Source organism: Emydura macquarii, unplaced genomic scaffold, assembly GCF_026122565.2.
Source record: "Emydura macquarii macquarii isolate MOO-44397 ecotype Brisbane River unplaced genomic scaffold, CSIRO-AGI_Emac_v2 contig_973, whole genome shotgun sequence".
Lineage (NCBI taxonomy): Eukaryota > Metazoa > Chordata > Testudines > Chelidae > Emydura > Emydura macquarii.
The window spans coordinates 499,954-513,059 of record NW_027131110.1 but is presented as its reverse complement, the minus strand read 5'-3'; the positions used below and the strand labels follow the sequence as shown (position 1 = coordinate 513,059).

The window sequence follows — 13,106 nt, the reverse complement described above, 5'->3', positions numbered from 1 at the left end:
TCTCCTCATCCCCTGCTGTCTTTGTCTGGTGGCCAGGGATCCTGATGGCTGCCTAGATGGTACAACTTTCTGTCCTGGGCTTCTGAGCAATGTGGTTTTTTTTTCAGCTTGCCCCTGAGGAGATGTGCAGCTGGATGGCTATAAAGCCAAGCTGACAATGCTCCTGTTGCTCCTCTTACGCACTCTTTCCCCTTTCCAGCTTCCTATCCTGCATATGGTGTCTTTGCTGAAGTGCTGCACATGGTGGACCTGAGTAACCCCCACAACACGTTCCGGGATGGCAGCTAGGTGACGACAGCTGAGGATGACCCTGACTGAAAAACTTCGCGAGAAGATATCGCGGGGATTCTACAACCACGGGCTGCTGTGTGCTTCCTACCCCATTCCCATCATCCTTTTCACTGGCCTCTGCATCCTGGCCTGCTGGTAAGTCCTGCAAAATACTTGTCTTCACAGGTCATTATTCGGTTACGTGCTGCTGGTATGTGAGATTCTTTGGCTGAGCAGGAGCACTGTGGTGTGTGCTATCCTGAAATGTTTGGTTTAACATAGGAACTTCCAGTCATTGTCCTGCTGCAGCGCAAAATGGGAAGCTGTGGACACAATATCTTGATGTAAAAGCAGATCAATTAATGGTCAACTCCGGAACCAGAAATTGCTGGGGAAGGGGAAATGGTTCTCTTCCCCCTTCCCCCACCTACCTACCCACACAATATTCAACCTAAACCATTGTCCATGGAACTTGGGCATCTTATCCTTATCCAGCCCAGCCCTAGCTCATCCATGCAGTTTTTGTTTTTGTAACTCCTGACCATTTGGTTCTCTTCTCTGAAAGTAGAGACTCAGATGGGACGTGAGGCGTACTTGCTGTTATTGGATAATCAGGAATGTTGGGTTAGTTCTTAGGAGGCCATTATTATTTAGACTGGGGCCTTGGGCATCATTGCAGTTGGGACTGGGGACCCTGTTATGCTAAGCACTGTGCAAACACATAAGAAATAGTTTCTGCTTTGAAGAACTTACACTCTGTATACCTGCCTAAAATGATCAACATTAGCTAAAGGGTGGAAGTTGATCTTTTATGACCTGCCTCTCCTCCTCTCTAAATACCTTCTTTTAGGGGGCCTCCAATTTGTGTTAAAATAGACGATAAAGAAATTCCCTTTAAGCACTGGTCGTCTACTTGTTGTAGGGCAGCTTCCTCCATATGCATAACACTACAAGGAAGTGATTGTTAATTACTATTTCTGTAGTTCCTGACACCCTCTCGTTTAAAGAAAAATTTCCAAAAATGCATTGGACAGCGGCTGAAGAGTGTGGAATAAAAGGAGCCTTTATCCATGTTTGGCAGTGTCCCAGAGCTCAGGAATGTTGGCCCTAGGATTAAAAAGCTCCTCATAGATATAACAAATGAAATTACAGATGCATCCATTGGTAATAGATCTGGCTCTCCATTTGAAAACCAAGAATTACTCCTAATGGCATAGCACTGAAGCATGTCCTGGAAGAAGAGAAAGTTGCCTGATACCTTGTGGATCTGAATATAGTTGAGTGTAAATTTCACCCTAGCAGCAGTTTCCAAAAGGGATTTGTTTCTCTATTGTCAATTGATCTGAGGAACGTCCATCTACACATCCAAGTATCCCAAAGGAATATCACATCTCCAGATGCAATAGGTATTGCCATATGCTGCTTCACCTTTTGGCCTACCTGCCTCTCTAACTTGTGCTTTCCAATGCATCCTTAACGTCTTACTTTCCTCTGGTAAAAAGGGGTCCTGTATATTTATTTTAAAACTACCTGCTCACCTGATCACCTACTCTGGGAAAGACATACTGAGCAGCCATCACGCAGCCAGGTGACATGCGTTTGTCACCATCGGAGCAGAATGACTCTGTGCAGTCTATTACTTATAGGAGTCACAGATATCAAACTCTACAGAAATATATTTCTATCAGATGACAGGTCTCAGAAACTGGTGGCCACAAGGCACAAGGATATTTGCTTTCTAGTCACATCTTTCAGGGCTCTGATGTTTTGGGTCAGAATGATGATGTCTTTCATCAATGTACTATTGTGAGTGAAGTTCCCTCTGGGTCGTCTCCAGAAATTTCCCAATTTCTTGAGCCTACAGGAGCGATCATCATCCCTTCTTCCCTTGTCCCATTGTCAAAGGGTATCTGAAAGGCCCCAGTATGTCAGAATTGGAGATGGGGTTAATTTTCTCCATCAACCAGTTTCAGGCAGCAGTTTCATCCAAGGTTAGTGAAAGAACGGACCTCCCTCACAGTACCACTTGGATCAAGCTCAGAGCACTTAGAGCTGTATCTCAGTCCTAATCAGCCAAGACATACAGCAATTTTGCAGCAGCTTTCATCAACAAGAAAAGATGTGAAGACAAGACAAGAAAAGACAGCCCTGGTGTGAGTGTTTTTAATATTCTCTATTCTGGATGAAGGGAAGAAGCAGTGGGGGGCAGGGAAGGGGGGAAAGTTTTCTGCATGTTCAAGCACTACATATATACAGGCCATAAACATAAAGCAGCTGGTTAAGCAGGAAAAGGAGAGTGGAGTCTGCATCCCAAGATCTTTGAGTGGAGGCCTTGGGTTGCATCCCCATCAATGGACTTATGTGCATTCAGGATCCAGCAAAGATCCCAAAGACTGATTCCAGATGAAGAGCTCAATAAGCTGCAGCTATGATCACGTACTTTCTTCTGTGGCCAAAATCATGAGTGAATTTCTGTTCATAACGTTCTCCAGGACAGTTAAACAAAAGTGAGCCCCACGTTGTCCAGGAATGTCTAGGTTTTCACCTCCCATTCAGGTGGCAAGCACCACTCAGATATGCCTTCTCTACAAGAAGAATCTATTCTCAAAAACCAAATTCCACAGCCAAGTCCAGAGTAATGTAGCTACAGGATATTTAAGAGGTACTAGTTAAAATAGGTTATTTGGAGGTATTTGTATCACACTTTTAGTCTTGAGAAAGTGTGCCATAAATAGAGTGTCCTTAAGGGCCTGGTCTGTAGGAGAGACATAGTGCTAAGTCATTAGCATGGATAGATCTAATCAAGGCAAGGGCGAAACTTATCTCGTTAAAACTCCACTGTAAGAATTCCAATATAGGCTGAATGCTCAGACTCAAATCCATTTGGTAGGCATTGCCCGCTCACTAGAGACTGCAAATGGATGTGGGATTGTCCTCTCACCCAGACATAAGAATCCTTAGCGCTGTCTTACTTCTCAACTCTACACAGGGAGGAAAGCACTCTTCTAGGAACAAAATCTTGTATCAAACACACTGATTTTGATCCCTTGTCAGAAGTGCCATTAGATTTTTTTTAGCTTCAAAAGTTGTCCTCCTGGCTGCAATCACTTGGGCAAGGTGTGTTTTTGAAACTTAAGTTTGTATCAGGGAGCTGCAGTCTTGCATATCTCATGAAGGCAAGTTGCGGTAAGAGTTAACACAGCTTTTATTCCCAAAATAAAACTTCTTTCCCCATCTTTTTTGGCTTATATGCAAAACACACTTAAATTCATAAATTAAAACAGCCAAACAAAAATGAGCACACACCTGGCATGCTCTGTGTCAGCTCTAAAAACAAGCATTGAGTGCGGTACTTAATTCAATCATTCTCTAGCTTTGTTGCTCTAGAACACCTGTCATAAACCAAAAGGAGCTACCAAGGCTTCAGTTATTAGACAGCTAAATTGTTGCTTTTCAGAAGCTTTCCAAGGTTGACACCATCTTTCTCCTCAAATGTTCGTGTTCATACAAAGCTATGGAAACTTCCTATCCTGAATGACTGCATGAAACACACAAAAGGATGCAGAGTGGCTACCTAGTCATGGAAACACATTTCCACAGCTTCTCTAAATGTTACAAATTAAATGTGCACACCTCATCAGTCCCTGCTGTGGAGAAGGGCTGTGCCTACTATGCTCACCCAGTAACTGATATATAGTTAGGTGCAGTTTTTTGTGGTTTATTTTAGTCTTCTGGTTCATCCTTTGTTTCCCTCCCTGGTGAGTTGCTTGCTGTCGGACGTGCCAGTGTAATGGATCTGGAGATTTTCCCGGCAAAGCACACCAACACTTCTTAACTTGCCTGAAAACGTACTTACTTTTAGTGAGAGAGTCCGCAAATCAAACCCACCTGGCACAAGGATTAAAGTTTAAAGGAATTAATTCTGTGAAAACAGTTTTTAGAAGTATCTTGAACTGGCTGGGGCTTCATAGGTTGTGGCCATTTCTAGCCTGACTTGATTGATAGGTCAGATTCTGCCTCTATAGAACTCCGAACAAGGTTAAATTCCATTGTAATGGATCTGCAGACTTTCCTGCTAGACGAAAGGACGTTTTCTGGTGAGTTAAGAAATATTTGTATTTTACCTATTTGCTAATCTGACTTCAGCTGTTTTTAACCCTTGGAGCTAAGCTACTTTGTGTTCCCAATACCCAAAGTGACCACAGTCTCCTGAGGGAGTGACTGATGTAACTAGAAGCAAACATGCCGCGGAATGGGACATCCCTGGTCTGTTTCCAGAATAAACCAAACTAGTGGCATGAAGATAAAAATATCAAAATCTTTGCGCTCACAATGCACATCTGTTTTTTGAGGGTCCTGAGAACAGGGCTCAGTCCGCAGTGCAATGCAGACAATACTCATTCATCATTCAGAAACTGACACCATTATCATCCTAGGTTTTTGCATTTACCAGAGTTAAACAGTCAGCACTGTTGCCAGCAGCTGGCTGTGAACCAAACCAATCCTTGCCATTGTCACCCCTGCACACTGACAATTACTGACCCAGAAAAGAAAACCTGGTTAACCAAAAACCGAATCAGTCACATACAGTATTTAGCATGCAGTGCAAGATGCATTTTAGGACTACAAGTGGGAATGTATTGAAGCATAGAGAGCCTCTCAGTCTTCTTCTTCTTGGTCGGCAGACGGCAAGAACACTCCAGCCAGTGGAATCTCACTGGATCCAGGTGGTGAAGTTGCTCCATTTTCCCTTTCTCAGCCAGACTGGGGATTGGCTGAGAGCTCTTCTACAGCATATATTACCATGATGCTTTTGTGGTGTACAGGGCTCTGGTAACTAGTAGGGTCCCTCCTGCAAGGGCTGGCAGTTCTCTATCCTTCTTTGGCTTATTCACTAGCAGAGGGTGTGATGCTGTCTGGATTTGGGGGACCATTTATAATGTTGTTTAATATCAATATTGCAAAATTACAGTAATTTGTACAAGATATGCAAGGTGCCATATCAGGTACCATTGGAAAGGTTATAATTTACTAAATATAATACTGTTTATGTGCATGTAACGTCTGTGTATCTGAAGTTATAGATTTGACTGTCCATCTGGATTTCAAATGTGTTTGCTCCTGGAGTAATTGTTTGTATCCAATCTAGCTAGTTTGTGAATGAACAATGCCAGTTGATGGCCCATCAAAGGATACTTAGCTTTCACAATGGGCCATGAAAGAAGTTCCCTCCCACCTGGTGAACCTTCCTGTGACCCTTTAGCCAGGTAAATAATAGCTGCTTTTATGACTCAACAAAACATGCAAGGACAGGTGACTTGCTCATGTGACCCTGGACTCCATTGTGTTTCTGTAAATTTCCACAAGCAGCATGGCAAAGGGACATAAAAGGAAGCTGTAGCCACATCCATGTGGTCTTCAGTCCTGCTTCCTACCTCTGGATCAACTCATCAGTCTAACAGCTGAAGCTGTGAAACAAAGAACTGAGACCCATCCAGGTACTGGATGCACTCCAGAGGGACTGTACAAGGCTGCAAACTCCACAATTCTACTGAAAACCTGATGTATATGGGCTTTCAAATCATTTGTATGTATCTGATTGCTTTAATCATATAACACCTCTCACCTTGTTTTTCTTTCCTTTTATAATAAACTTTTAGTTTTAGTTATAAAGAATTGACTGGCAACATGGTATTTTGGGTAAGATCCAAACTCATATTGGTCTTTGGGGTCAGGAGAACTTTTTGTAAAGAGCATAAAGTTGTAATAATTTCTCTTTACTGGATTTGGTGGCTGATTGGGAGCCAGAGACTGAAATGCAGTAAAGTGGGCTGTGTATTTTTTATTCTAGCTTCTTGATAACCAGTGTGGGGAATCAGAAGCACTGTTTGTGGCTGGTTGGGGAGTCTTAACTTCAGTGTTACCCACCAGTGCTGGAAGAATTTGCTCTCCTTTTGCAGCCTGCCCTGAGCTTGGCATTTTCAGGTGGTCTATCCTAGGCCTGGACCGGGTCACAGAGGGCTCTTCTGGGATAAGGTGGAGGTGGTGTTTACGGGATGGGGAAACGGCGGGAGAAGATGGCGGAGGTGACTTCTGCTCCTCTGATTTAGTGTTTGAAGAAGGCTTGCAATTATGGGTTTGGCAATTCTGCCGTCTCTTCAGCTGCTCTTGGCTCAACTGGCAGTTCTCCATCCTGACTCTCTACACATTGTTGAAAAGATGTAAAAACAAATGGGACACAAATATATTTGCTTGGACTGCGTCATACTGTATCTTAATTACTTAAGTTCAGTAGTAATAAAAACCTGCAGTTGACCAATTCTTGTCTTTGTGCTGTGGTTACAGAATGGCTGCAGGCTGTGCTTTGAGCACTTGATGTCTAGAAAGGACCTTTCTTAGAACCCTGGTTGCTTCTTAGACCTTCTTGTTTTCTATAGTTAGCTTGTCATTGATTCGGAATCCTACTCTCTTCCTCCCCACCGCAATACTTTCCATTCACTCCATGCAGCTAGTGTTCGGGAATGCTAACTTGAACCTTATTGCTCTCTAAATTTCAGCCTCATTGTCCTTAGTCCGTCTGTCCTCACCCGAGATCCCTTTTCTGCAATCTCTTCTAACTTGTTCTAGAGCAGTTTGGATTCATGTGATGAACACCATCTTAAAAAATGAACCAGTCTTGTCAGGCGCCTGGCCACTTGGGGAAAGCTGGAATCCCTCTGGCAGCTCAGCTGCAGCTCTTGGTTTATTTTAAACACCTCTATTATTTCCTTAGATGCTCTGTTGTTCGCTTCTCTGCTACTGTGGAGAAACTAAACAAATTCTTGGCATCAGTCTGCATGGCTGAGGATGTGAGGGAGATTCCCAAACCTGAGCCATTCTTTTTAGGTGACCTATCTGAGGGAACAGTCCCAGATTGAGATGGCATTAGAGGAGGTTTTGTAACAAATTGATAAATTAAACAGTAACAAGTCATCAGGACCAGATGGTATCCACCCAAGAATTCTGCAATTTCACATTTGAGTTCCTTTAGAACTACTAACTGTGGTATGTAACCTATCATTTAAATCAGATTCTGTACCAGATGACTGGAGGATAGCTAATGTGATGCCAATTTTTTAAAAAGGCTTCGGAGGCAATCCCAGGCTGGTAAGCCTAACTTAAGTACCAGGAAAAATGGGTTGAAACTCTAGTAAAGAACAGAATTATCAGACACACAGATGAACACAATTTGTTGGGGCAGAGTCAACATGGCTTTTGTAAAGGGAAATCATGCCTCTCCTGGATTAGTAACGGGTTAAAAGATGATAAACAAAGGGTAGGAATAAATGGTCCTCTTTCAGAATGGAGAAAAGTAAATAGTAGTGTCCCCCAGGGGTCTATACTGGGACCAGTACTGTTCATAGAATCACAGAAGATGAGGGTTGGAAGGAACCTTAGGAGGTCATCTAGTCCAACCTCCTGATCATAGTAGCACCAGCCCCAACTAAATCATCCCAGCCAGGGCTTTGTCAAACAGGGCCTTAAAAACCTCTAAGGATGGAGATTCCACCACTCCCCTAGGTAACCCATTCCAGTGCTTCGCCATCTCCTAGTGAAAAACTTTTTCCTAATATCCAACCTTGACCACCTCCACTGCAATGTGAGACATTACTTCTTGTTCTGTCATCTGCCACCACTGAGAACAGCCTATCTCCATCCTCCCTGGAACCTCCCTTCAGGTAGTTTGAAGGCCGCTATCCAATCCCCCCCTCACTCTTTTCTCTTCTGCAGACTAAACAAGCCTAGTTCCCTCAGCCTCTCCTTATAAGTCATGTGCTCCAGCCCCCTAATCATTTTCATTGCCCTCCACTGGACTCTCTCCAGTTTGTCCACATTCTTCCTTTAGTGGGGGGCCCAAAACTGGACACAATACTCCAGATGTGGCCTCACCAGTTCCGAATAGAGGGGAATAATCGCTTCCCTCAATCTTTTGGCAATACTCCTACTAATGTAGCCCAATATGCTGTTAGCCTCCTTGGCAACCAGGGCACACTGTTGACTCATATCCAGCTTCTTGTCCACTGTAACCCCCAGGTCCTTTTCTGCAGAACTGCTGCCTAGCTCATCGGTCTCCAGTCTATAGCTGTGCATGGGATTCTTCCTTCCTAAGTGCAGGACTCTGCACTTGTCCTTGTTGAACCTCATCAGATTTCTTTTGGCCCAATCCTCCAGTTTGTTTAGGTCCTTCTGTTTCCTATCCCTACCCACCATCGTATCTACCACTCCCCCTAGCTTAGTGTCATCTGCAAATTTGCTGAAGGTGCAATCTACCCCATCCTCCAGATCATTGATGAAGATGTTGAACAAAACTGGCTCCAGAACTGACCCCTGTGGCACTCGGCTTGATACCAGTTGCCAACTAGATATCAAGCTGCTGATAACTACCATTGAGCCCAACGATCCAGCCAGCTTTCTATCCACCTTATAGTCCATTCATCCAACCCATACATTTTTTACTTGCTGACAAGAATACTGTGGAAGACCGTATCAAAAGCTTTGCTAAAGTCTGGGTATATCATGTCCACCGCTTTCCCCACATCCACAGAGCCAGTCACCTCTTCATAGAAGGCAATCAGGTTGGTCAGGCATGACTTGCCCTTGGTGAATCCATGCTCACTATTCCTGATCACCTTCCTCTTCTCCAAATGCTTCAAAATGGATTCCTTGAGGACCTGCTCCATGATTTTTCCGGGGACTGAGGTGAGGCTGACCGGCCTGTAGTTCTCAGGATCATCCTCCTTTTCTTTTTTTTAAAGATGGACACTATATTTGCCTTTTTCTAATCGTACGGGACCACCCCAATTGCCATGAGTTTTCAAAGGTTAATGGCCAATGGCTCTGCAATCACAACAGCCAACTCTTTCAGTATCCTCAGATGCATTGCATCCGGCCCCATGGACTTGTGTATGTCCCGCTTTTCTAAATAGTCCTGAACTGGTCTTTCACCACTGAGGACTGCTCACCTCCTCCCCATTCTGTGCTGCCCAGTGCAGTAGTCTGGGAGCTGATCTTGTCTTTAAAGACCGAGGCAAAGAAAGCATTGAGTACTTCAGCTTTTTTCACATCATATGTCAGTAGGTTGCCTCCCGCATTCAGTAAGGGACCCGCACTTTCCCTGAGCACCATTTTGTTGCTAACATACCTGTAGAAACCCTTCTTGTTACCTTTTACATCCCTTGCTAGCTGCAACTCCAGTTGTGCTTTGGCCTTCCTGATTTCACCCCTGCATGCTCAAGCAATATTTTTATACGTCTTCCTAATCATCTATCCAATCTTCCACTTCTTGTAAGCTTCCTTTTTGTGTTTAAGTTCACCGAAGATTTCTCTGCTAAGCAGAGTTGGTCGCCTGCCATATTTGCTATTCTTTCTGCACATCCCCATGGTTTGTTCCTGCACCCTCAATAAGGATTTTTTTTAAAAATACAACCAGCTGTCCTGGACTCCATTCCCTCTCATATTAGCCTCCTGTGAGGTTCTGCCCATCAGTTCCCTGAGGGAGTCAGTCTTCTTTTCTGAAGCAGCATATTCATAAACGGTCTGGAAAAAGGAGTAAACAGTGAGGTGGTAACATTTGCAGATGATACAAAGCTACTCAAGATAGACAAGTCCAAAGCAGACTGAAGAGTTACGAACGGATCTCTCAATACTAAGTTACTGGGGAAGAAAATGGCAGATGAAATGCAATGCTGATAAATGCAAAGTAATGCACATTGGAGAACATAATCCCAACTATACATATAAAATGATGGGGTCTAAATTAGCTGTTACCACTCAAGAAAGAGATCTTGGAAGCATTGTAGATAATTCTCTGAAAACATCCACTCAGTGTGCCGGGGCAGGCAAAAAAGCTAATAGAATGTTAGGAATCATTAGGAAAAGGATAGATAAAAGAAAAAAATCATATTGCCTCTTCATAATCCATGGTATGCCCACATTTTGAATACTGCGTGCAGATCTGGTTGCTCCATCTAGAAAAAGATATATTGGAACTGGAAAAGGTACAGAAAAGGGCAATAAGAATGATTAAGGGTATGGAACAGCTTCCATATGAGGAGAGATGAATAAGACTGGGACTTTTCAGCTTGGAAAAAAGATGACTAAGGGGGAGAGATGATTGAGGTCCATAAAATCATGAATGGTTTGGAGAAAGTAAATAAGGAAGTGTTATTTACTCCTTCTCATAATGCAAGAACTAGGTGTCACCATATGAAATTAGTAGGAATTTAAAATGAACAAAAGGAAGTATTTCTTCACACAATGCACAGTCAACCTGTGGAACTCCTTGCCAGAGGTGGTTGTGAAGGCCAAGACTATAACAGGGTTAAAAAAAGAACTAGATAAGTTCATGGAGGATAGGTCCATCAATGGCTATTAGCCATGACAGGCAGGGATTGCTGTTTGCCAGACACTGGGAATGAGCAATAGGATGGATCACTTGATGATGACCTGTTCTGTTCATTCCCTCTGATGCACCTGGCAGTGGCCACTGTCAGAAGACAAGATACTGGGCTAGATGGAGCATTGATGGCCGTTCTTATGTTCTGAAGTAGTGGCTCTGGTGAATTTTCGGTGTCATTGCACTGCTGTCTCCCAATTCCTTTCTCCTCTTCCTGTTGCCAACCTACCACTGCTATCAGAGGCCACCTGAGCTGTTGCTGTATTAGGTCTGTTCCCATACTAATGCTGAAACCTATTTTGCCTTGTTAGCATCATCTTTAAAGCCTGTTTTTGGGGGGTATGTTGAACCGGGCCATAAAACACGTGGATTCTGCGCCTTTCATCTGATCTCACAGCCTTTAATCCTCACAATACCCTTGTGATATAGGTAAGTATTATCCCTCCACTGGGGAAATTTGTGCAAGTTGCAGCCACCCCAAGATCAGTGAGTCTGTGGCAGGGCTGGGATAGAATCCAGGAATTCCAACTCCCATTCCACTGCTTTGCCCACTAAAGAATGCTCTTTTCCTTTCTTTGCCTTAAACTAACTTAAAATGTAAGTGTAACCATGGAGGGTTTTTTTTTTTTTTTGCGGCAGTCCATTCTCCAAGGCAGTTTCTCAATGCACAGCAAGATGCCTATAAAATACGGGTTTGCTCTTGTATGCAAGGCAGAGAGCAAATGTGGAGATAACTTGTAACCAAAGCAACAATTTAAATACCTATGGTTATTTGAATTTAATGGAGGAATATTCAGTTCAGGTAACTGCAGGGCCATAATCTGACTAGACAATTATCCAGCTATACATATCTACATGTAGTTTTAGATGTATAATCTAGATCGGGTGGGGAACTTGATCCGGCCCGCGGCCGGGCGGGAAGTGCGCGCCGCCGAAACCCTGCCGCCGTTTGCCCCTTTTCGGCGGCGGCGGGGGGAATTCGGCGGCGGAATCGGCGACATGGCCCGCGAATGAAGGTACGAATATCAAAATGGCCCTTGGCAGGGAAAAGGTTTCCCACCCCTGATCTAGATAGTCAGGGGGTAATGTGGTCTGGTGGACGAAGGACTAGAAGAGGAGCCAATCATCCTGCATTCTAATCCCTGCTCTGCATCTGACTCACTGTAATAGTTTGGTTTGTTGTTGCTGTTGTCGTCATCCCTCTTGTTGTACTGGTTGCTGTACAGATACATAATAAATGATAATCCCTGCCCTCAAAAGTTTCACAGCTAAAAGATAAGACACAACAGACGGGTGAGACAGACAAGCTGTACCGGGGCGGGGGAGGAAGACAGGATGATAAATATATACCAGGATATGCAAATTCTTAGCCATTGCAGCTCTCCACCTGCCAGCCATTATCTGGCTGTACTTTACTGTGCATTTTCATCTTAAAGATACTATCATCTTCCGGGTGTCAACCTCCCCGCGTGAGATTGGTAGAACTCCTTAAGGACAGCTGTAGCAGGGTTGAGCAGGAGCCAGGATCACCACTGGCTGTCGTGTGCTGCTTTGCTTAACTGCAGCCTTTGGAGCCTTCCAGTCGGTTATGGGGAGTACTCCCCATAGTAGCTGCATCCCTATCAGTTACTGCTCCATCTCTCCTTCCACATCACTTTGAAGCTGCTGGGTCCACTAAAATCAATATTGGAAGTATGAGGCACTTCACCTTGGCACCTGGTTCTGGGCTTTAATGCTGCTCTTCTCTGTGCTTTGGCACCATGAATTTTGGTGCTTTTGAGACTTCTTCTGTGCCAGAACTTGAATACTACACAGTGTCCATGCGTGTTGATGTGTCAGGAAAAAGACAGTGGCACTGCCTCTAGTGCCTGCCTTGGGACCACCGTTGCTGTGCTTGGGAGCCTGCCTTGGTATCTGGAGGTCTCATCCGCTTTTCTTTGCTCCATTTTCTCTGCCAGTGTCAACATCTGTAGAGGAAGAAAGGTCACTTGGTAACTTCAAACCACATGAGCGCAGCAGGAGCATGTCTCGATACTTACACGGTCCCCATTCCCATAGTATCTAAACATCTCTGTCTGCAGGGATATCGGGTAAGGTCTGCCCTAGCTGCAGGTGCCTCTTCTCACTTTGTCAGCTTACTGGGCAGTAGCTCAGGCCTGATCTACACTTAAGACTTAGACTGGCAGACACCGCCACCACAAACTGTGTTGACACAAGTGCCTCTGTTGGCGTATGGGGATGTTCCTACGGGGTCTGAAACACTCTTTTTGTCGGTGTACGCTGCGGGCTATTCTGACACAGCTCTGCTGTCATAGGCTCTGCAGTGTGCACATAGCCTTGGTGTGATCCCTTTCTCCCGCTCAGGACAGAGCCCATGGTGTATTTCATGTTCACTAGAAAC

At 44.3% G+C, this 13,106-nt stretch overlaps 1 protein-coding gene across 1 annotated transcript in view; it reads left to right on the top strand.

Moving 5' to 3' along the window:
- SCAP (SREBF chaperone) overlaps positions 1–13,106 on the top strand; it is a 98,727-nt gene that overhangs the window by 26,573 nt on the left and 59,048 nt on the right. The window contains exon 2 of the mRNA XM_067544504.1: positions 200–426. Within this exon, the coding sequence (XP_067400605.1) occupies positions 305–426 (122 nt within the window). The 5' untranslated portion in view covers positions 200–304. The remainder of the gene's footprint in view (positions 1–199; positions 427–13,106) is intronic.